At 48.2% G+C, this 24937-nt stretch overlaps 2 protein-coding genes and 1 pseudogene across 5 annotated transcripts in view; 2 read left to right on the forward strand and 1 right to left on the reverse strand.

Moving 5' to 3' along the window:
* The window catches only part of Tvp23a (trans-golgi network vesicle protein 23 homolog A), a 35950-nt gene extending 32972 nt beyond the window's left edge, over window positions 1-2978 (forward strand). For 3 of the 4 annotated variants that reach the window (XM_008829935.2, XM_008829937.3, XM_008829936.3), the window contains 2 exons: window positions 1174-1302; window positions 2796-2978. In XM_008829935.2, the coding sequence (XP_008828157.1) occupies window positions 1174-1302; window positions 2796-2843 (177 nt within the window). In that variant the 3' untranslated portion in view covers window positions 2844-2978. The remainder of the gene's footprint in view (window positions 1-1173; window positions 1303-2795) is intronic. The other variant, XM_017797363.1, reaches the window with a different exon arrangement.
* Nubp1 (nucleotide binding protein 1) lies at window positions 2896-17334 on the reverse strand. The gene is made up of 11 exons (XM_008829932.3): window positions 17262-17334; window positions 17080-17184; window positions 14798-14931; window positions 10191-10259; window positions 8285-8317; window positions 7539-7629; window positions 6755-6909; window positions 5213-5323; window positions 4853-4955; window positions 3494-3577; window positions 2896-3151 (listed from the first exon to the last, which is right to left on the reverse strand). The coding sequence occupies exons 1-11, from the start codon at window positions 17278-17280 to the stop codon at window positions 3093-3095; spliced, it is 963 nt and encodes a 320-aa protein (XP_008828154.1). The 5' UTR covers window positions 17281-17334; the 3' UTR covers window positions 2896-3092.
* A 7012-nt stretch (window positions 17335-24346) lies between these two features.
* Window positions 24347-24638, forward strand: LOC103731614 (annotated as a pseudogene).
* Window positions 24639-24937: the final 299 nt, after the last annotated feature.

A 24937-nucleotide genomic window follows, 5' to 3' on the forward strand; every position in this document is an offset into this window, starting at 1 on the left:
TCTCACCTTACCCCTCCTGTTTTGTAACAGCTCCATAAATCAGGGGCTGTGGGAGCTGGCCTCTACCTCAGGGACAGTTGCAACAGCTTGATTCAGTCACACAGAGATACATTTTAAACCATTTGAAGGGTGCATTCAGTGACTCCTGGTATTTTTGTGGAGTTGTTATAGCCATCACCACACCAGTATTAGGATTTTAAAATTTTAGTGTTTTAATTATGTGTATATGCCTGTGTATGCAGATGCCTTTAAAGGCCAGAGAGGGCATCAGATAAAGGAGCTGGAGTTAAAGGTAGCTATGACCCACCTGACATGGGCACTAGGAACTGAATTCAGGTCCTCAGCAGGAGCAGTAAGTGCTCTTTAACTGCTGAGCCACTGCTCCAGCCCCAGTTTAGAAGTGTTTTCATCACCCCCAAACTCTGTACTTTGTAGGTATCACCCACCGTGTCCTCTTTCCCCAACCCCGGCACACACTAACTTCTCATTCTACATAGACTTACCTATTTTGAAGTGTCACATAAGCAGAATCATAAGTGGTCTTTGTAAGTGGCTTTTCACTGAGCATACCTTCAGGTCCATCCAAACTGTAGTGTGTTTAGTACACTATTCCTTTGCATGGTTAAATAATATTTCATTGTATGTTCGGTATGCCATGTTCTCTTTACCCACTCATTGGCTGATGGCCATTTAGTTGTTGATAGGCATTTGGTTATGAATAATGCTGACAAGGTATTATTTTCTTTCTATAGTGCTGAGGGAACCCAGGGCCTTGTGCATGTTAGGCAAGTGCTCTACCACTAAGCTATGTCTTTAGTCCCAAGGATGTTTTTATTAAAAAGTATGGCATCTGTTGTTAAAGAGAGCCTTTCCTGGGTAGGAATAATGCTGACAGTACTGGTTTAATACTGGAGGGATGGTATGTCACAGTCTATTCAACGAGGACATGGTAGAAGCAACACTGTCATTAAATGTGGGCTTTGAAGTTTGGCTCCACCAGCACTGTGACTTTGGGTGGCTTCCGCTTCCCTCCGCTGTCTTCTCCCTGTGAATGCAAATGGCTCTAGCCTCTCAGTTGCTAAGGTGTGCATGTGAGTTTTGGCCTGCAGGCCTGTGCCCCTTCCCGACTTGGCTGCATGCTCAGCGGGCTTTCCTTTGCTCTGCTCACTGCAGGCGCTTGTGATTGCTGGGATCTCACTTCAAGCTGCAAACCTCTATGGCTACATCCTGTGTAAGATGGGGGGCGAGGGGGACATCAGCAAGGTGGCCTCCAGCTTTCTGTCCCAGACGGTGTTCCAGACAGTGAGTGACAGAGACCCTCTCTTGATCCCCACTCCCACCCGCCCCCCAGGTGCACAGAGTGAAGGGCCCTCTTGGCAACTCTAACCGTCTCCCTATCATCTGGGAGTTTTCACTGCTGCTTTTTTTGTCTAACAGAATAAAAATCAACTGTGCTAATCATTTCAACACACAGTTCTGGAGGTGACACATGCTCATGATGCTGTGCAGCTGCCACAGTCTGCTCCAGATCCTTCTCACCTCTTCCAAGAAGAAATCTGTACTTTAGAGCTGGCTCACCACCCCTCACCAACAGTGGTACCCACTGCCCTGTCTCTAAGGAACTGACAGTGTCTACTGGTAGTCAGTCACCTTTTGTGACTGCCATTTAGTTTTAAGTGATTTTTTTTTAAACTATAGAATTGACCCTGAATATGGCTCAGCAAGTAAAAGCATTGAGTGTACAAGCCTGATAACCTAACTTCTACCCCAGAACCCATGTAGAAAGTCAGATGTGGTAGCATGCAGCTATAAACCCAGCACTCCTATGGTGAGGTATGGAGCCAGAATTAGCAGTTCACAGGCCAGCAAGCCTGGAGTATATAGCACAGCATCAGAAAAGAGACCCTGCCTTAAAAGACAAGGAGGAAGGAGAGAATGGACTCCCAAAAATGTCCTGACTCACACATACACTCTGGCATGCGTATCCCCCCAGAATTAAGGAACAAATCACAAAGCATTTTGTTTTGAAGTTGGCACATACAGGGAGGCATAGGTGAGTCTTCAGTCTGACAGGCTTGCTGTGCAGTGGTTTTTGAACAATGCTGCTCATGGTGACAGATCTCTTCCCTGTGAGCCTGTGGGGCAGAGCCATGATTCTTCCCTTGTGGGCCTCCCCAAGTGATTTTTCAGGAGTCTGGGCTTCTAGGGCTGGACATTCACAAGTGTTAGGAGAGAACTTGAGGGACATGCAGCTCCTGCCCCACCCCACTATGCCCTAGGTTTAGGCAGGTGACTTGAAGCAAGTCCCAGCTGGAACCATGCCCAGGACTCTGAGGGCCCATCCAGCTTCAGACAGGTTGCACCCTCCTCACACGGAACCCAGCACATCCGACCACAAGCACAAGTGTAAAGGGGAGGCGGGGGGAGAAAATGGGGGAATCAGAATGGGAGGGTCCTCCTTCCACTTTAATGCCATGGTGGTATGGAAATCTGGAGTGGCTCTTTCCTTGGCTGCTCTCAGTTTCCGTATCTCATCCTCCAATCATAAGGATGTATATCTCTTAAAAGCACCATGGAAATGCATGGGACCCTGAGAATTACTGGATATCTTGCACTCATTACTAAGCAGGGTGTCCCATACAGAGCACAGGCTCGTTCACCTCAGGGGGAACTTATAGGCTTTTCAAGGGGGTTTGATCCCCCAGTGGGGGGCTACTACCTGGGTCATTGTCCCTCCATGAGGGACAGCTGTGGTTTTTCATCAAAGCTACAATCCTGCCTTTGTCCCTTCCTAGGCTTACTTATCAACTGAGGCTGAAACAGCTCTAACAGGAGTCCTTTGAGGCAGTGAGTCCCCAGTCCTTGGATTCCAGGAAGCAGGCCTAGAGGGGCATATTCCAGGAGGCATTTTTATTTGACAAGGGCATGTGTGTACCTGTGGACAATGATTAAAGTGTCTCTGTGGAAGCAACTTCCAACCATGCTAGCGTCTGGTCCCTTTTTGCTTGGGGCCGTGCCTGTCCCCATGTGGCTGGACATGTTGCCTGTGGGCTCTGTAGCTGGGACTGGCGTGGTCCTTGGCGTTGTCCTACTCAGGAACTGATAAGGTTTGCATTCTGTGACTGATGGGAATTACAAAACTCTTGGATCCCTGGAAAACAAGACAGGAAGTGAGCTCTGACCGTCACCTCTGCTGGATTCTTCAGCTGTCTGCTGGCTAAAGTCTTGGCCCATGGTTTGCTTCAGCTCACTGTGGTTGGGATTTTAATCCATTTAATGGCCTTAATGACATCTATTTCCTGTGCTACAAACTTCACCTTCCTTGTGCTTCTCAAACTATGAATTAGTTCACAACACTGATACATGGGGGAGCTCTCTTGGCTTCCTGAGCTGAGAGGGCCACGCTGATCATCCAGTCCCCAGCAGCCCTGCTGTCCCCACCTTGCTCCTGTGGGTGACATCCTACCAGGAGGTGTGTCACGTAAATACTTACTTTGAATTATACTTTTGTAGGCTGCTGTGGCTGGTGAATCTGGGGCTTCAACAAAAAAAGACTGGCCTTTGTCACAGCTCTTACCTTAAAGAGACAGAGAAAAACATGAGACCCTTGAAGAAAGCCCAGTGCAAGGCCTCAGGACTCCTTTATGAACTGTCACAATACAACCATCTGGGGCTCCCTGCTCACAGAGAACAAAGCTGAGAAAGTGTAGTCCCCTGTGTCCCCTGGCTTCCACTGTGGCTGTCAGTCAGTCAGGTGGCATATGACAAAGATAGGTTCCAGACCCAAAGAACTGACCCAGCAGCTCTGGGTGGACCCAAGAGTCTGCATAAGAAGAGACCAACTTATCATCAGCCTGGGTAAGAAAGAATGTAGGGGAGGCGGTTAACCAGGTCTTTGAGTAAAGAGACAAAGAATTTAAAAATATGGAATCCAAAAGGAAAACTAGAAAGTCAGTCTAGATGCCTGGGGCATCTCCCCAGAAACACACACACACACGTGGAACACACATGGGCACACAGACTGGCTCAGCACAAGTCCTGCCTGCTGCTTTCTCCACGTATTTCATCTTCAAGGTCACCCACTCAAGGTGGACCAGTCAGCCAGTCCTTTCCAGCCCTATAGTCACACTCCAGCACCCTTCTGGCCAAATGTACTTCTTGAGGCCTGCATGTTAACCTAGGGCCACATGGCTCCTTGGAGGTGTGGGTGTGTACCTCTCTCAACACACCAATGGCCACCTCCCTGTGTGGCTGGCCACCAGGCACACACCAGGCCTGCTCAAACATCTCAGTCAGGCCCTGCTTGTCCCTTCTTCCCCACAGCAAGTTGACATAATGGATGAGCATGGGATGGAGACAGGTGTGCACCCCACCCCTCAGTGCAGAAGGCTACCCCACTAAGCAGATAAACAGGCTCCTAGCAAACCCAACAAAGTCTCCAACAGCAGGTCAATGACCATTGCTATGGACTGTAGTGGGCTGTCTCAGCACTGGAGATGGGAGAGGCTGTGGCCCGAGGGACAGCTGTCTGGAGATGTCCACTTCACACACTCACTTCCATAGCCCCTCTTCTTCCATACCCTCTCTTTGATGTCTTCTTTTTTGGGTGCCCCCTCCAAACTCCTCCTACTACCTCCCAGGCCTGGTTCTGCTCCATCCTCCAGGCGCAACCAGCCCCACATGGCAGTGGAATCCAAGGCACCTGCCTGTGATGTCACTGCCTTTCTCCTGCAGCTGCAAGCATGGGCAGCTCCTAGAGACCTCCGTGGTGTCCAGTCCAACACCCCTTTGTTGCTTTTTCATGTCAAGTCCACGTGTCAAGGTTAGCTAAGTGGGCAGTGTTCAGACTTACCTATGTGTGGATCCAGAGGCACTCTACCCAGGAGAGGGACCTTTAGGTCCTGGCACATGGCCTCTGCACCTCCCGTTGTGGGAGGGAAGATCTGAGATTCTTTCTGTGAGGAAGATGGGAGAGAAGCAAGCTTTGTTTTGCTTCAGTAGAAGGATACACTAGTTTTCAAACATTTTGAAACAGCTGCTCATTCTGGATGTAAAACACCAAAGCTTTTTCCCTCAGGCAGCAGTAAAGGGCTCGAATCAAAGACCCACTTCCCCACATGGCAGGGAAAGGACTGGTCCCCTAGAGAGCCCTCCCTGCCATTTCCCCACCAGCACAGGGGTGCCCTGTGGCCCTCTGCTCCTGTGTCCTCACCTTACACTTGGGGCAGACAAAGCTGCTCATGTTCTCCACCACACCAATGATGGGCAGCTTCACCTTACGGCAGAAGCTGATCTCTTTCCGGACATCCTGGAGGGACACCTCCTGGCAAAGTTCACACAGAGCGGTTATCCCAAAGTCAAAGGACAATGAATGATGCGTGTGGGCTCCCGGGAACGGCTATGACACAGTGGGCACACAATCAGGGTGTGGGGAAGCTGTGTTCCTTGTGTGCTTCCTGTGTGAAAACCCTGTTGGATTTCCCAAAAAGCCCCAGAAGATCAGCCTGACCAGTCCAACAGCATAGTCAGTAGGTGTAGGGAAAAGGGAGCTTAGAGCAAACCCACCTATCTTCTTGTGAGTATCCTATGCTGAGCCAAAGTGTGAACTATTGCTGTATCAGGGATCAGCAAACTCTGGCCTGTGGACCAAACCTGTGAAGAAAGCTTTGGAATGTGTCATGCTCATTCTTTTAGGCACAGTCTGATTTGCCTTTGGTCCCTAATGGCACTGTAGTGTTGTGGTGACAAAGAGTAAGGTCCACAAAGGTGGTAATATTTACTAGCTGGTTCTCTATAGTAAAAGCTTGCTAACCTCTAACTGAGGTTATAAACTCAACTTTAGGGGCAGAAGGAAACAAACCAAACTACAAGGAACACAGTCCTCTGTAGGTCAAATGCTGCTTAGCTTACAGTGTCATTCCACTATGCACAGGAGAACACAGGCCCCTTACCATTTTCCCAGTCAGCATTATTACAAGCACGCTCATTGAAGTCCTGGCCTGGCACACTGCTGCAAATTACAACACCCCCCAAGCTGTTGGGGCTTTGCCACAAGGGCTCCTGAGAGCCTCATAGCTTTGAAATAACTCTTGAGGTACAAGTGCAGCTCTTGGGTCCGGTTTTGAGAAAGAGAACTTTTAGCTAGAGTGAGCCAGTTGCTCCTAAGTCTCTTGCTCATTCCACCTCTAGTTTCCTGCCTAGTGTCCTGTGAATAAAACTCCACTGCTTTGTCAAAAGTACCTACTAAAGGCCACCCTTCTGGTGCTAAATGTGAGGAGCAGGAGAAATGCGTGGTCCCTGGCCCAAAGCGTCTTTTTCCAACATAGGGAGCTCCTATGGCTTCTGGAAAAGGGCCAGCACCTGCTTGGCCCACACCCTTTCTTCCAGCTGTCCTGAGAGTGGGCTCAATTGCCTTTCTGTTTATATTTGGTGTTACAGACAGAACCCTGAGCATACTAAGCATATGCTCTACCCTGGAATGTACCCAGGGCCCCAAGATAAACATTTTTCTTTTGCAGCAGTAGGGACTGAACCCAGGGCTTCATACATGCTAAGCAAGGGCTCTTCCCTTGAGCTAGGGTCCCAGTCAGCCAAGATCATGTTTTTAACAAGTGGTCCCTACAGATCCATGCTGAGGGTGGCTGTGGATATGTTCTGAAAAGCCACTACAAGACCAGGGTCTCAGAGCTGCAGAAGTCTCTTTATGAAGAGTACAGCTCAGTGCTTACTCCTGGTTCCCTAGGCACTCACTCACCTGAGGGGTGGTAAGGATCACTGCCCCATCAATGTGCGCTGCAGCCAGATACTGGACAACTGAGAGGTGTTCATCAGATGTGCCGGGTGGGGTGTCCACGATGAGGTAGTCAACATCCCCCCAGTCCACATCACGGAGGAACTGCTTGATCATGCCTGAAGGGAGTGAGGCTGCATCTGAATCTGAGCCCTTCCTCCATGGCGTCAGCCTCCAGAAGCAGCTTGAGCTCTGCCTGTCTGCCTACACACCACAGCACAGGCTCTCGACTGAGTGGCACTGTTCCCAGGGGCAGGCGGTTAGATCTGTAGATGTGTTCAGTGCTACTCTCACAATTAAAACTCTACCATTTGTGGCATGGCCCATGGCATCCCAATAACTCACATAGTCAGGGTGTCAGTGTGAGAAGGAGGATGCTCATTCTCAGCCTGTCTCCCCCACAACTGACCTAGTAAGGTGGTCTCTTCTTCACACCGCCCTCCTTGACACAAACCAGCCACATAAAAATCACGTCTCAAGGGCACAGAAACTCACAGTGAGTATTTATATATATCCCAAATTGCTTTCTTCGAAGAGGCAGGATGAAGGCTTTAACACACTATGCCACCGGCTGGGGTGTGGCTCTATGGCAGAGCACCTACCTAGCAAGCATGAGGTCCTAGGGTCCATCACCACCAGCAAAATAATGTGACCATGCTACAGAGTTCAGCAGATGACTACAGCTTCCCTGACAGTGTGAGTGAAACCAGGAATATGAATGACCAAGAGAGGCAATAGAGTGACAAACCGTTTTTCTTTGGTCCCCTCCAAATGACAGCATCATCAGGGCTGCTGAGCAAGAAACCCACGGACATCACCCCCAGGTTGTCCTCCACGTACTGCAGAGGGAACAGGGGAAGGTGAGGAACATTTGCACACGGGGAATGAGAGGAAGGCACATTTACATAAACAACCCAGTAGGCACTTTCTGTTGGTTCTTGGTAGATTTGGTATTTGGGGACAAAGGTACCACATGTACCATGCCTATGCTTGCACTCTGCGTCCTCAAACCATCTTTGATAAACAGGAGACCACAGTGAGATCAACAAGAAGTGGCCTACACACATCCCAGTGACAGTAAATGAACGTGAAATAAACAAGCCTCATTTCCTTGACCTTCTTAATCAGGGATTCAGCAGGCTACGACCCCTAAGGCTCTACAATCTGGTTTTGTCAATAAAGTTTTATTGGATTGCACTATGATCAGTCACATATTGCTTTTGAGCTATTAAAGCAGATAGTATAGGTCCATGAGCCAAAAATATCTACTTGTGCCCCTTTATGGACAAGGTTTGCCAACGCCTGGTCTTAATTTGCATGCCTGGAGAAAGTTATGTACCTGGAAAACAGCCTCAGTAAAGGCTTAGGAACAAAGATGTGGGGTGGGAAAGCCTCTTGCCAGCCCACCCCCACCAAGAGCCTATCAGGTGCACCTAAACTGCACACACTGCCTTCCAGTGAGGCGGGGGGCAGGGGAAACGGGGGATGACTCACCACTGGAGACCAGCCTGAGCCACTCTGGTGAACCTGCAGGAACACGACATTTATTCTTGAGTCACTGCACCCTGGTCACGCTGTCACTGACAAACCTTCCAAAGAGGATGGCTTCACACAGAACCTGCTATCCCACACAGCACCACTCAATTCTTCATGGAAGGTGAGGAATGAAGACCCCCACTTGAGCCAAACCCTCAAGTCTGCTTGAGTCGGGGAACCAAAATTCTCAAGTTCAGATCGAGCTGTTAAGTATTTTGAAAGAATGAGGAAAACTTGCAGGGGATTTCTGAGAAAATGTAGATCTCTGTGGGCAGTTAAGGTGGGTTTTTTTTTTTTCCTTTTTTAATATTCATGTGTGTGTGTGAGATGTGCATGCCTGTATGCACACATGTGTAGAGGCTTGGGGTTGATGTTGGGAATCATCCTCAATCCATTTTCCACCTTATTCGCTGAGGCAGGGTCTCTAAATCAAACCCAGAGCTCACTGATATAACTAGTCTGTAGTCTCACTAGCCAGCTTGCTCTTGGAGATCCCATCTCTGCGTTCTGAGGCTGGAATTTGGACCCCACATTTATGTGGGTTCTGGGGATCTGAGCTCTAACCCTTGTGCTTGAACCACTGAGCCAGAAGTTTTTGTAAAAGGACAGAGTAAGGAGACTACGTGGTGACTTTTGTTGCCAGCTGATTCAAAAGCTTCCACTGTCAGTGGCCTGAGCCTTGGCAGCAGCCTGCTATCTACAAGGGGTAAGGACCAGGGCCACTGGAAGCCTGCTGGGGCTATTTCAGGACTTAGACCTGTCAGTAGGTATTCATCAATGTCCAGGGCTGGACTTTGTTTATTACGAAACTAGAACTTAAGCAGCTCCCAATTACGTATCAGTCTTCTTTAGACAGGGCCTTGCTGGGCTGCCTCGGCTGGTTGGTCTCGGCCTTCTAGCTTCAAGTAATCCTCCTGCCTCAGTCTCCCAATTAGCTGGGACTATAGTAGGCACCACCAGGCCCGACAGACCTCCTATTTTCTAAAGCACTCATGTACTGTCAGTGAGTAGTTTACACACGTTGGGTGTGTGCTATATGAGGGGTCACTCACCAGTCAAGAGCTCCTGATGCTCAGATCCTGCTGTTTTGCTTCAACAGCAAGTGAGAACATGCTTGCATCCTTGCACCCAGACATGCAAATCCAAGGTCTTGGTAGAGCTGAGACTAGCCCCATTTGCCTAGGGCGACCCTCATGTTCACTGAGGCTGCAGACTCCTGCCCTTGTCCCTCAGCCCAGAATGTTCTTCTCCCCCTCCACACTGAAGCCACCCCTAGCTAAGGATGCCCTGGGCCACTTCTACCCCTGCTTTGGTCTCCTCACTAGCCTGAAGCTTATCTCCCTTGTTTCCTTGACAGGACCTGGAACTAAGGAAACAGTGTCCCCAGGGACACCTGAGCCCCTAGGCCCACTTCCAGATACCATAAGGGATCCTCCCAGGGACAACAGCAGTAACATACTGCAGTGGCCCTTCGTCCCTCCCCCACATCACTCACCAGGTCCTACAGTCAAGTCTCGGTTCCCCAGGGGAGACCACAGTGCAGAAAGATTCCCTTACTTCCAATGCAGAGCCGAGCAAACCCAGGCCTTGTTACTGCTCAGAGCTGATTTCCATCTCTCATTTCTGCTGCTTGCTGTTTCCCTCCTCCTCCATGGAGACATCAAGACCAATGCTTTTCACATGGTGTGGATGCACTTTCTATCTAATCCCACCCCCCAATCCACAACTGTGAGGAGTCAGAGAGAGGGGCTACTGCACATGTCTGAGTTCCCTGTGCCACATGCAAAGGCATAGCTTTGCTTGCCTGCATAGGTGCCTGGCAGCTTGCAAAAGAGAAATACCCAAGTTCCCAGACAGTCATTACCTGTTCTCCTTCCAAACCCATGATCTTGGGAATGGAGGGTCCACAGATATCAATGTCCAGAAGAGCGACCTGGGAAGAAGAGATGGGTGGTGGTGTCATTACCCATCCACTCCCCCCACTGCCCAGGCACAATGGGAAAGAATAGGTTAGAGGACAAGGACAGGGCAGGGAACAGGGGAACAGTGAAAGAGACGGGGTCAAGTTTGGAGCAGTGGCTTTCTCATAAGGAAGAGGTAACACAGTATCACATAACACTATCCTCCAAGCAAATGCCATCTTCCTGAGATCAGCTGAGCCCCTGTAAGAGTCTGTCAGAAGTGGACTGTGGACTGTTGACACTGCCAGCTCAGGAGAGGTTGGGAAGGATCACTGACCCTTACCTGACATTCCAACAGCTGCCCCCCCCCCGGCCATTTGTATTATGCCCTAAATGCACGTGGGCTTCTGGTCTAGGGATGGGGTAACAGTAAACAGGCTGAAGTGGTTCACTGAAGAGGCGTTCCATCTGGGTGGCTATGGGAGTCACCACCTGTGCTGGGTACAGACCTTCCAGTGTGGCTGCATTAGGGCCAACTCTCCTAACTAACCAGCCCTCATCCATGCTCTAAAGTAAGGGCCTAATCAACTCACTGTTTCCCTAGGATGAACATCAGTGGAACTGTGTTTTATTGGATCACTGGGACCTTACAAGGGAGATGTCATTTACACCTCCTCAGGAAAGGAATTCTCATGACACATGGACCTTCCAGGCCATGAGGCACAATTCAAAACTCCTAGAGCAACATTCATCAATACTGTTCCCAGTGTTGAGCCAGACCCACGCTCCTCTAGGGTGGTTTTATAACAGGGTGTCAGGTCACTTGGAGATTCAGTTCACTTAGCCCTAGAAGAGGAAACTGAAGCTCAGAGAGGCCCAGGGACTTGTTCAATGAGCACGGAACAGAGATGGGATGTAAATCAAAGTCTCCAGTGTCAGGCTCTTCCCACTACACCACGGGGCCTGGAAAGGTGATCTGGGTAAAACTTCGGGCCAAACTCTGATCAAGCCCCGTTTTCTTATAACCATAGGTTAATAATAAGTTTTCAAGAGCCTTAAAGGAGGGAGTGGAGAGATGGCTTAGAGGTTGTAGAGAACGTAAACACACATATCAGGTGGCTTACCACCACCTGTAATTCCAACTCCAGGGTACTCAATATACTCTTTGGGTCTCCTCAGCTGTATACATGTGGTATATACACACAGACACACACACAAACAAATAAAAATGAATCTTTAAAAATAAAAAAGGAATCTGGAAACTCTTTGCTGGGGACTTAGGTGCAGTCCCAGAAGACTTCCACCAAGCCCATCCCCACCCTTCCCCATTTGATAACTGAGGTCTGAAGGAGCCCTTGTGGGCCTTCACTGCCACTGTGAAGGGCAGTCATTCATCTTGAGAGCTGGCTGTCTGGGATCCAGAGAGCAGACTTCTGGGGAACTTTGGAACCTAAGCCATGCTCGCTTCTTGCTTCCTTCTTCAATTTTACTTCCTCTACAGATGGGCAGAACTGTGGTCAGGAAAACTTCATCCCTGAGATCCCCACTGGCCTTCTGTGTCCTCTGCTCATTGGCCCAAGACACAATCTGAGTATCACTAACCTCTGGGGGACAGGGCAGTGCTTCCTTCAGCTTGAGATCCATCCTGGGTCTGTGTGTTAATGGCCCAGACATGTCACATCCATGCCTCAGATGTGGGAAAGCATGGCACAGCTGCAATCCCAGTAGGTGAGAGACCATGCCATCCCTGCTGGGAACATCATTAGTTTCCTTTTGAGGAAAGATACTTCCCACAAGCAAGGAGAGAACTGAGCCAAATGACACCAGATTACTGCAGTCACCATATGGGGGTTCCAGGAAAGCTGTGGCAGGAGCCTGTGCTGAGATCCCTTGGGTGCTCCTTTTGGGTGTACTGTTGAATAAGTTACCACCCCAACCAACTGCGATCACTTCCTGTTCCTGCTAGGTCAGGACAGAGAGCCCTCGTTGAGAATAGGCCCTTACCAATCCTCTCCAGGACCTCTGTAGCCAGCAAGCTGACAACAGGAGGAGCCAGAAGTAGGCCTGCTGAGGGGCTGTGGAGCCCCCTTTAAGAGGAGAACACTTTTTCTTAATGGCCCTGGTCCTGACTCAAGGCCTACAAAGGCTGTCACTTCACACAATGGTTTTCCCTCAGTTTTGCCTGCCTGGGCTTCTGGCCTGTGAAATGAAAGCTTGGGGTTAAGGCACCTCCAGCTTTAAAGTCTACAAGCCCTGGGGAAAGGCATCACTTGCATTCCTGCTTACCTTTCATCTCTGGGTGCTCAAGGTCCCATTTGTGCTTTAGGGAAATGGACATGTGTGCAGTGAAAGCTGGTGTGGTACTCCTCCAGGCCCTGAGTCTCAGACTACAGAAGCTCACCCTGCCTTCACTGTGCACACCCTCCCTCATCTGCCTGCCCAGAGGACTTGGATCCACTTCTTCTTTCTTTACCCACGGCCTTTCCAAACACAGTCACAGAGCAACCTGGAGCAGACTGAGTCCTGGGCTTCCAACACACAGCAGAGGATAGATTGAAGGCTGGAGAGATCCTGCTACTGACCCAATCAGCAAGCCCCACTCAGCATTCTCCAAACTCCCACACTGCACGCTGCAGTCATTGTGGTGACACTGCTGTGAGGTCTGCCCAGAGAAGGCCTGCTGGCCAACATACTGCTTCTGTCATGTTTTCATGTTTAAGATAGTGTTTCACTGTCTAGCCCAAGTCGGACCTCTTGGCCATCCTCTTCTTCATACTCTTTAATAACCACAGCTGTATAAAGGGTCATGGAGACATTATAACCAAGGTCTGCAGTGTGCCACAAGGTTCTGACAAGTGTACAGATCATTAGTGGATGGAAGAATGCAAACATGGCTCCCTGTGACTAGCTGGGGCAGAGCCTATCTCTGCACAGCTGTCTAAGAATATTCTTAACGGGGCTGGAGAGATGGCTCAGTGGTTGAGAGCACTGGCTGCTCTTGCAGAGGACCCAGGTTCAGTTCCCAGCACCCACATGACAGCTAACAACTGTCTGTATCTCCACTTCTGGGGGAATCCAACACCCTCTTCTGACCTCTGGGCATTGCACAACATGGGTGCACATATACACATGCAGACAATACCCTCATACACATAAAATAAAAACAATAAATAATATATTTTTTAAATTTTCTAACAGCTTGAAAACCAAAGATTATTCTGGGTAATACAGTTGAGCACTTTTCCTTGAGTGCACTGCTGGGGATAGAACCAAGGGCCTTGCACACGCCAGGCCAGTACTCCGCTACTGGGCTCATCCCCTGCCCCTTCTGGATAATATGGACACTGTGAGAAAAGAGATTTCTTGACTAAACTAGGCAATGTGAATTTGAACCTTGAATGGCCAGAGTCTGCTCCCTAATAGAACAATGAATGAACAGGTCCCTCCTGGCCTGCTCTGTGCTGTGGTTTGGGTAGCTGCACAGGCCTCTACAAGGGAATCATCATCAGCACTTCATATTCCAGTCAGCAGCGTGTAGTGGTAACAGACCGCAGATGGGACACTTGAGGATACTGTGCGTCGGGTACTGTGCTGGCTCTTCACATGCGTCTTCTCACTCAGGCCTCTCCGTCCCACTTCACACATGAGAAAACCAAGGCAGGGAGAGCCTGGTAACCTGCTCGGGCCACTGCAGTGATGTGGATGGAGCTGGGATGTGAGCCTGGGCTATACCTGGCCACCAACCTCACCCTCATTAAAGCCAATACCCAGGAGTAGCACTGGGTGACCTGAGTTAGTCTGTTTTGGGACTAACAGTTAGGCTGTCTCACTATGCAGCCATGGCCAGCCTTGAATTCAAAATCCTCCTGCCTTAGCCTCTGAAGTACAAGGATCAAAGCACATGTACCTCAACCAGCTGGGTGATTTCAATTTGAAGTTCATCTGTACAACACTTGAGTAGAGATGAGTGATCTAGAGGAGATGCCAGGAAACATACTCTGCAAGGGTCCAACAGAAAACATTTTCTGCTTTATGGACAAAATGAAGGATAATGTGTTGGTACTTATATGACACTTAAAAAGAGATCATTTAAACATGCAAATACCATTCTTTGCTCACAAGAGAGGGCTGGAATTAGCCTTAGGAAAAATCAGAGAGGGGTGTGTGTGTGTGTGTGTGTGTGTGTGTGTGTGTGTAAGAAGTTGTACTGTGCTGTGAATGGAGGCATACACCTTTAATCCCAGCACTCAGAAGGCAGAGGCAGAAGCAGGTAGGCAGGTAGATCTCAGGCCAGCCTGGTCTACATATCAAGTTCATAGCAATCTGGGGCTACAGAGAGACCTTGTCTCAAAAAAAAAAGTATCAGCATTCAAAGATGGTATGCTACCATCAGCTCTGTTGCCTAGAGACCCCAGTAAAATGCCTCAGCCGATGGCTGAGCAGCAGGCAGCTCCTCATTCTCTCAAGACAGCCAGAAGGACCAGTTCTATGGAGTCTAAGGAATCACTCTCCAACACCATTAGAAGCCTCACACGGAAGGAGCACCTCCCAGTTTCCCCCAAGGTCCCACCTGTGTGTCTTCATCCTCTGCTAGGCCATGGGCGAGGTGGGCACTGAAAGTGCTTTTTCCAACGCCGCCTTTCCCGGACAGCACCAAGACTTTGTGCTTCACTGTCTTCATTTTCTCTTTGATTTCCTCTACAGCTGCAAAGAAAGTGGTTGAGGTGATGAGGTCCCTGCCTCAGTTCTGAGTGTCCCTCTTCCAAAGTGCGGTTTCAAAGGCTCTTGCATGAGCTACCATTTCAGCAAGACAGTAGTGAGTGCCAGGGATAAAATATGGATATCACACCTGAAACTGCCCTATATTTTATTTTTATATTTGTCTCATCCACTAGAACATAGGCTTCCAAGAGAATGGGGTATGTGAAGCCTTTACTGATGGACCCCAGCTCCTGAACAGAACCTTGCAGATAATAAAGCTTTACAACGTAGAGCAAAATCCTCAGGGGATAGCTGTCAACACCTGCAGGCATTCTTTTTGGTTGTGAGCCTGAGCCTTTAATGGCTGCACCCAAATGTCACTAGTGCTGAAGATGAGAAGCTCTGACAGATAAGCCTGCATGGTTAATTTTAACTGTCAACTTGACACAGCCTAGAATCACCTTTGAGGAGAGTCTCAATAGGGACTGCCCAGGTCAGGTTGGCCTGTGGGCATGTCTGTGGGGGACTGTAGTGATATGGGAAAACCCAACCTGAAAGTGGACAGCACCCTCCCCTAGTTTTGGGCCCCAGACTGTGTAATGGTAGAGAAAGATAGCTGAGCACCACGCATGTGTGCATTCATGGCTCCCTCGACTGTGGATGTGATGTGACCAGCTGTCTCAAGCTCCTGCTGCTGTGACTTCCCCACAGTGATGGACCTTAACATGGAATTGTATTTATCACAGCAACAGAAATACCTATCCCACATCACTCACTGTACTTCCAAGGTCTCCTTATTTCTTTATCTTTTATTTTATTATCTTTTATTTATTATTTTTATTTTATGTGTATGAGTGTATGTCTTGCATGTGTGTTGTACAATGCCTATGGAGGTCAGAAGAGGGTGCTGGATCCCCGGAACTGGAGTTACAGTCGGTTGTTAGCCGCCATGTGAGAGCTGGGAATTGTGCATATCCTCTGCAAGAGCAATTAGTGATCTTAACCGCTGAGCCATCTCTCCAGCCCCAGGTCTCCTTATTTCTAATCCATAAAGCCTACACTGAGAGATAACTATTTTTCTCTCCATTCTTGAAGAGAGCATGCAGCAAAGTTGAGGCTCTTGCTCAAGGTAACAGTTTGCAGGAGATCCAAAAATCAACTTCAGCTTCTGAATTCCCTCAAGATCCTTCTCCCAGATTCCTGCTTTCCAAGACCCTTCTAGGTAGGCCTCCAGTCCTCTTCACCCTGGAGTTTGCCCTTCACAGCACTTTTCCCTGAAGGGTTTAATTAGCATGCTTCTGTTTCTCTTTCCTGTTAAACTATGCTGTGACCACTCTGGTCTCATTTCTACCACCTTTCCACCATCACAGAGCAGTTAGATAACGAACGCTCAATTCTGCTGAGTGAATGGGAGACTTACTCCTCAAAGAGAGGAATGTTTCTGCTAGAGCCAGGACTTAGGCCTAGAGAGCTCCCAGACCTCAAAGTTTATCCCCTTTTCCCTCTGTGGCTGGCCTTCTGTAACTGAGGTCACTATCAAACACCTGGTTCTGCCTCATATCACTTTTTTCCCCCACATCCTGCTGTCCCAGTCCCCTGTTAGGTACTATTCATGTATTTATTTATTTTTGATTCTTGAGACAGGGTTTCATCTTGGACTCACTCACTTAAGGATGACTTTGAACAATTCTCTTTCCTCCACTTCCTAAATGCTGGGATTACAAGCATGTGCCAACCACGCCTGGCCTAATGTCCATTCATTCATTCTAGAGGGTCTCACTATGTAGCACCACTGGCCTGGAACTCACTACATAACCAGCTAGCCTTGAACTTGCAATGATCCTCCTGCCTCTGCCTTCCAAGTGCCGGGTTTACAAGCCTGTACAAATAACCCGGTTCTAAGGTCCCTTTTGAATCCGCGCCTGTCACAAATCATTCAGTCCTCCATTTCCACCTCTTTACGAGCCGCCTTTTAAAGGCACCGCCCCTCATTCCTCAAGTCCCGCCTTCTACGACCCGCCCCCTTAACACAGGTTACTGCACCGCCTACTAGAACTGTCATTCTTCAAGCCCCGCCCACACTCGACCCAAGCCCCGCCTCTTTCGGGCCTGCGCCTTCCACTTCCTGTTCAGGCCCGGCGGTTTCCTCACCCGGGTCTGGAACAGCTCCGGCTCCTGACGCGCACAGCCGCTGGTTGGGGCATCCCTGGCACGAGGTCCCTCGGCCCGCCTGTGCGCTGTCGGCCCCGGGGCAGCCTGTGTGGATACAAAGGCACGGTTAGAGCGGCTCGCGTCCCTTTGGCCCGCCACCCGTATTGTTTCCGTGCGCTCACCTTGAGGCACCTCCTCCATGCTGCCTCTCTTGCTGTGGACGCGCTCGCCGGAAGTTCAGGGGTGTATTTCCGCTTGGTGAGACTAATATGACTCCGGACTGTGGGAAATAAGTCTCGGCCAGAAGACTGCAAATGCAGACCCTGTTTCGGGAGGATGGAGCTCTGATTTGTGATCCCTGTAAAACTGAGCTAAGGATGTCTTAAAACTGAACTGAGCCGAAGTGTTCTGATATATCTTCATGTTAAAAAAAACACTGTTAGAATGGCTTGAGTTCCTAGGATCTTTGTAAGATTTCCATCCCCTAGAGTTAATTCTGCATGTACTAGTTCTAGAAATAAGTACGTAAGCAGAAACAACTTGATGGGAGAAATCCCATGGCTTGTTTTCCAAAGTAAAGTATGAAAACAAAACTCTTTAAAAAAGCCACTAAGCTGAGCTAAAGCTGTCTTAACACCGAGCTGACGGGTTAAAGGTGTTTGCCATGCATGCGCCTACGATCTCAGTTTGAGTCCCGGGACCCACATGGTGGAAGGACAGACGCTACTCTGGAAAATTGCTCCGAACACACATGCATGCTAATAATAAATTTATTTTAATTGTATCTGTTTTCAAAGAACAAAGGCTTTATTCTGCATAACCTCAATATTGATGCAATATCGTTAGTAAATATTGCAGACTATCAGTTTACTGAGTTCCAAATCTGCACTAATCCTAGATTACATCAACAATCATAGGTAGGGGCTGGGATGTAGTTCAGTTGTGGAGTGCTTGCCTAGAACATATTGTAGGTTCAGTTCCCCAGAACTGCAAAACAAAAAAACTTTCCCCCCCCCTTTCTTGGTTGGGGGTATAGCTCGGAGGTAGAGTGCCTGTCTAATTTAGTCCCAGCAAGGATATTGATCCACCTGCCTCCATCTTCAACTGCTGGCGTTATACATGTGCGCCACCATTCTTAGCTCCTGGACTTAAAAACAATGAAAAACACACACACACACACACACACACACACACACACACACACACACACACACACACTGTGTTATGTATGTAAGACTAACCATTTTTACTTCTCTCTTAGATATGTCCAATGAAGCCTTTTCAAGCCCACCCCTGTGTTGTTTGGACACCAACCCCAACCCCTGGGAGCTTTTCCTAGCTTTCTGCTTGTTGAGGCTCCTGCTGTCGTTGGTGTGGTTATTTCTGCTTCAGCGGAGCCATGTTCAGATACTGAGGTCTGCACCTGTGCTCTTATGGCCATAGGAGCATCACAGCTTGCAATGTTGGCACAGGTTTTAATGGGAACACAATTCTGCTGTGTCCCAGGCACTAAGGATATCGAAACTCGTTTTACCAGTGGCCTGTCTCTACCACTAGCCAGCATTTTATTGAACATAGATTCACCAGTGTATGTGTGTACTTTTATATGAATTTTCTAATGTGTGCTCTTTGGCAGTCCTATTTCCTGGGCCCTGTGACCTCCATTTTTGGATGAGGAAATGGAGGTTTAAGATAGTTAAACTAGGGACTGGAAAAATGGCTCAGCAGTTAAGAACACTGCTCTTGCACAGGACCTGGGTTCAATTCCCAGCACCCACCTGGTAGCCAACAACTGTCCGGAACTGCAGTTCCACGGGATCCAGCACCCTCTTCTGACCTTTGTAGGCATTGCATGACATGGGTACACCTAATAACATGCAGGCAATACACTCATACACATAAAATAAAAACAATAATTTTTAAAATATTTTTAATTTTTTTAGAAGAAGCATATCATTCCAGCTTTAACATGCCCAATAACAGTTTCCAGAGTAAAGACACAGCTCCTTCAAAAGTGGCTATAAAATTTCTTAAATAAAAAATGGGAAACATTACCATTGGAATCTACCCGATGACTTTATAGACACACACAGGTGCCAAGGATCCAATTGCAACCGATTATGACTAGTAATAATCAGATACAAACAGATTAGAGACACATGCACCAACATCTCAGCGTTAGTAGCAAAAAACATGAGTCTGTAAGAAACAGTATATTTTAGAATGAAATGGAGATCTTTTTTTGAGGGTTAAAAATAATTTTTTTTTTAAAAAAAAGACAAACTAGCCAGGTATGGTGACACACACCTTTAATTTCAGCACTTGGGAGGCAGAAGCAGTCATATCTCAGTGAGCTTGAGGCCAACCAGGTCTCCATAGTGAGATCTAATGTCTTAAAAAAGAAAGTTAAACTAGGAATGTAGCTGAGTGGCAGAGTAATTGTATATACAGCACATACAAGGCTCTGTGTTCAATCCCTAATACTGTGAAAACAAACACCTACTAAGGAGCCAGGTGTGGTATTGTATTCCTGTAATCCCAGCAATCGGGAGGCTGAGACAGGAGGATTGTGAATTTGAGATTAGTATGAACTGCATAGCCAGTCCCAGGTTAGCCAGGGTCATATTATAAACCTATCTCAAAACAAAACAAGGGGCTGGAGAGATGGTTCAGTGGTTAAGAGCACTTGCTCCTCTTGTAGAGGACCCAGGTTTGGTTCTCTGCACCCACATTAGGTGGTTCATAACTGCTGACAACTCCAGGGGATCTGACCCTCTTCTGGCCTCGGGAAATGTGGGCGCGCGCGCGCACTCACACACACACACACACACGCACACACACACACACACACACACACAGTCACACACATATGCAAATGAAAAATAAACTTTCTGAAGTCACGTGACTAGCAGCACCAAGCTCACCATTCTTAAACTGAGCAGAAAGTCCAAACCCAGGTCTAGACCATCCCTCACTGTCCTCGGGTATTGTGACATCAGATAATCATGTGATTGCAGAGATAAATGCCATGACAGAAGAGGACCAGGGCAATTCGATGCAGGCAGGGAGGAGTTCCTGGAGCGGTCACTGAGTCAGGCTGTTTAACACACACTACACTAGTAAACTAGTAAACTAGTGTGCTATCTGAGCTCACTGGGAAACACATACTTCAGACCCAAGCATATTTGTCTTCCAATATCCTCCAAGACTCATTATCCAGGGACAGGCTGCTGCCCAACCCCTAATCCCTGGGGCCTGTGGGTAGGGGGAAAGGGAAGAGCAAAACAGCCCATACTGTGTCCTACAGAACAGGAGAGCAAATTGCCTGAGTGATACCGTGCCCTTGCACATGGCTGGGAGGTCAGTCTTTCCCAGGTACCTTCCTAAAGCCAAAGACTCAACTGCTGTTTATCCCATGATAGAAAGATGCTGTCGGGGGAATGGCTGATGAAAAGTCTCACCTGGGGAAGACATTCTGCCTGGGCCCCTCCTTGTCCATCAGGAGCTCCAGCTGATTATTTCCTGGGCTTCCCTAGTCAAGCTGCTTCATGCTGTAAGCACCTGATCTGGTGCTCTCCTGTCTTCCTGTTGCTTGCTGTTTTATTCTTTAACTCTCGCTGGCTGTATACTTAATAACACACTCATTCAAATCTGAAAACATAAAGTGGAATTCTCCATCTGAGACAGGGTGAATGGGCAAGGGTATGTTATGATGAACTGACAACATCAGCAGATACATGGAGGCCAGAGAGGGAGTCACCTGTCAGTGAGGGAGGTGACAAGACCTGGGGACAGGGACTTGCTTCCCAGGTTACAAACCAGGATGCCAACAAAATCTGACACAGGTCATGAGCTCTTAACACTATTGCAGGACAGGTGGCAAGCCTTTGACTAAGTGGCTCAGAAAGGTTAAGTGCCTGGCTCAGGGTCACACAGCTAGTAGGCTTTCCTGGGACTTTCCAGGCCACATAGTCTTCAGTCTGCCTCGCCACAGAGACAGGAGAGTGAACCACTTGGGTTCTTCTTACTGGTGGCGTCGTGACATTATTGGCAGGCTCCACCTAACAGCCTGTTTTCTGTGAAGACTGGAGGAGACACGTGGTCCAGAGAGTCTCTGCACCTTCCCTCGCTCTTCTCTCCTCCCTCCTTCTTAGCAGGCCAGAAAAGTGACTGTGTGCCACATTAGAAGGTCCTAGAAAATGAAACTCTCTTCACAGCCTTGCCTCAAATCCCCTCTCCCCAGCAGAGTGCCTGTGCCACCTGGAATGGGATTTTCCATTCTTTCTCATGGATGTGGAAGAGCAAAACCTGGGGTTCAAACATTCCCAGCTTCATGATTCAGAAACACCAAGCAAGGAATCTGAGACTTATTCTCTCACTGGGTGGTAGTTACATACTCCCAGGTTTCAAAGTGTGTGTGTGTACGTGTGTTTGTGTGTATGTATGTATGTACATATTGTGTGTGTGTGTATGTGGAGGCCAGATACAAAATATCTTCCTCTATCACCTTTCAGCTTTTAGAAAATATTTTTGGCATTCATTTATCGTGTATGCACGTGTATGTGTATATACATGCACACACAGGTGCCATGGCTCAAGTGTGGAGGTCAGAGGACAACTTGAGGGAGTCGGTTCTCTCCTTCACCACATGGATTTCAGGGATAGAACTCAGGTCACCAGGCTTGGTGGCAAGTATCCTTACCTAGTAAGCTATCTCCCCAGCCCATCACCTTATATTTTTGGATTTTTTTTGAGACAGCCTCTCACTGATTTAGCTAGACTGACTGCCAAGTAAGCCACAGGGATCCTGTCTCCACACCCCCTTAGTGCTGGAATTACAGGCACATGCTGATGTGCCAAATTGGGGTCCTTACGTTTGCCTGGTAAGTACTTTATCAAGTGAACCATCTCTCTACCCCCTTAGGACCTCTTAAGGCCAGTGTCCCATCTGTTCTTGGCCTACTTCTAGTCACACATGTCCTGCCTGGCTGAGCAGCTGTACATCTACAGCATCACCTGTCACCCAGAATGGACTGTTCCTCAGCCTCCAGCTCCCAGTTCTCCTTCAGTTCAGTTCTGCATCTCTCAACTGTGCCCATTGGGTCTTGTGTGTGTGTGTGTGTGTGTGTGTGTGTGTGTGTGTGTATGTATGTGTCCCACAAGCATAACATATGCCCAAACATCCATCTTCTCAAGCCATTTCCCACTTCTGAATTTCTTATCTTTGCAAATAGCACCCCAGCTCTAAGATCTCCAGCCACAGATCTGAGCATCAGCCTTGCTTAGTTTCTTCTCCCTTGTAGCTGTCATCAAGTGCTTGTAACAAATCAACCCCATAGGTAGTGGGTTTTTGTTTGAGATAGGATCTCACATGGTCCAGGCTGGCATGGAACTTACTATATAGCTGAGGATAACCTTAAACTCCTGATCCTTCTGCTTCTACCTTGCAAATGCTGACTGAGATTACAGGCATGTGTAACCACACCCGGTTTATACAGTGCTGGGGATTAACCCCAGGGCTTCGTGCATGCTAGGCAAGCAGTCTATCCACTGAGCTAGCTCCCCAGCCCTGGATTCTGAAATGGTTAATTAATCAATATGTGCTCAGAGTTTTAGAACACCTGGGTCTGCTTTCTGTAGCAAGACTTCCCCAGAAAGCCAGACAGACTGACCGACAGAATTTATAGTAGCCTGGGGAGTTTCCTAAGTCCTATTCCCTGGGTTCTCCTCCCCCTACCATCTCAGTCAGAATCTTGGGTCAGGTCTGGACATGATTATGAAACTCTTGATGGGTTTTGGCAATGGCATTGAAGACTTCTAGGTGAAGATGGGTGAAGAGGATGAGGAAAGATTGCTTAGAGATTGCCAGCTCATGTCTGGAGTCTGACCTGTGTGCAGTACTGACCACAACTCTCAGGAGCTGAGCAACACGTAGACCAGCTACTTCCTGTCCCTAAACCTCAGTTTGCTCATCTACAGAACAGGGAGCAGGTATTTGCCTTAGGAGCCAGCTGGGGATCATCACACATGGACTAGAGAGATGGCTCAATGGATAAAGCTGCCTCCCACCTAGCTTGCCAACCTGAGTTTGATCCCCACATAGTGGAAGGAGAGAACTGACTCTCACAAGTTGTTCTCTGACCTCCACATGCACACAGTGGCACATGCGTGCCTGCCCACAATAAATAAATGTAATTAAAAATTTTTTTAAATTAAAAGACATCAAGCACAGAGCTTGCAAAGCACAAGGATCCAGTGCCTTTGTGATTAAGTAAATGGGGTTGTGGAGGACAGCTGTGGAGATTAAGGCCTGCACCTTTATTTACAAAGGGGGAAATTGAGGCCAAGATTGGGTAAGCTTCACTGTGCTGTAAATGAGTGGATGAAACAAGGCCTGAGTCAGACAGGTTGAAACGCCAGCTGCTGCTTCAGCAGGACACAGGCAGTGAAGTGACTCGTGCTGGAATCCCAGCTCCTGAGAGACTGAGGCAGGAGGGGTTGCCAGGGGTTCAAAAGATTGAAGAGAGGGATTGATTGGCGGGATGGCTCAGCAGGTAAAGGAAGTTGACTGATGACCTGCGGTCCATCTCCAGGACCCTCATGGTGGGAGGAGAGAACCAACTCCCGAAAACTGTTCTCTGACCCCCACTCATGGCATGCACATGCCACCCCCCCAAAACAAATTTTTTTTTTAAAGAGAGGAGGGCATGGTGGTACCTGCTTTTAATCCCAGCACCACAGGAGGCAGAGGCTGGTGAATTTCTTCGAGTTTGAGTCTGGTTTGAATAGTGAGGTCCAGGCCAGCTAGGGGCTACAAAGCGAGACCCTGCCTCAAAACAATAAAACAAAATAAAAACATTGAAAAAATAATAAAAGAGAGGGCTGTGAGAGCCCCTGTGGGGCTGGGGTGGGGCGGGGGACTGACCCTGAGCTTCCAAGGTGGGCAGCTGGAGACATGGCCTCTGTGTAGGAAGGGAGTGAACCAGGGGAAGGAAAGAGAGTCCAAGACAGGCCAGTGGAAGCATGCCGGGTCCCTGCTAGCACCTGCTTAGGGTAGAAGAATGTCTTAAGTGTCTCTGGGACCCAGACTGAGGTACATTCAAGATGTGTGACCTGTGGCAAGAGCTCTGCCACATACCATAACTTAAAACTCTCGGAAGTATATGATAAAACTGAAGAAGACAACAGCCAAGAGTCATCCTATATTGTGATTGGCTCACTGATAATCCCAGGAAAAAAATTAGAGATCACAACTTGAATACAAGAGATGCTTGACATAAAGGCTTTGGCTGAGCACGCTGTGGAACAGGCTGCAAAGGACCATGTGGTGTCCTTACCACGGTTGTTTTGGCCCTCACTCCACTGGTCCTAACTATTGCTGGTCTGTCCTGGAAATTGGCCATGACTGAAGCTAGGGAGAAAGAGTGAAAAAGAAACAAAAACAGCAAGAAAATATTGCAAGAGCTAAAGGACCAAAAAAGGATGGAAGGAACAAACTGGCTCTGCAGCTAGAGAGAAATCATTTGGAAAATTATGCAGTTTTGGAAGGACTCAACTAAGGTTTCATTTGATTTTGTGATAGTAATATCTAGTAGTTCAAATCTGACCCTGTAGAAAAACCATGTCCTGACCTCAGTACTGTGGTAATTTTAGGCTTGGAAATAGAAGGTTTGGGGTATCTACTGTCAGGCATTATAAATTAGCATTTATTATGAGGGTGGAGTATCCCTAAATTCAAAACTCTTAGTGCTGCAAAATCTGACCCCTGTGTGCAGACATGATGTCAAGAGTAGAAAGTTCCACACCTGAGCCTGTGATGGGCTGCAGTCAAAAACACAGGTGTCCAAAAATATATGAA

This window comes from Nannospalax galili, unplaced genomic scaffold, assembly GCF_000622305.1.
Source record: "Nannospalax galili isolate Female #2095 unplaced genomic scaffold, S.galili_v1.0 scaffold32, whole genome shotgun sequence".
In the NCBI taxonomy this organism is placed as follows: Eukaryota; Metazoa; Chordata; class Mammalia; order Rodentia; family Spalacidae; genus Nannospalax; species Nannospalax galili.

Coding starts and splice junctions, on each gene's coding strand:
- Nubp1 (XM_008829932.3), bottom strand. Junction 14,932..17,079: donor CGGAGCTGTTCCAGACCCGG/GTGAGGAAACCG, acceptor CTTTCTTTGCAG/CTGTAGAGGAAATCAAAGAG. Junction 5,324..6,754: donor TGATCCTTACCACCCCTCAG/GTGAGTGAGTGC, acceptor GAACTTTGCCAG/GAGGTGTCCCTCCAGGATGT.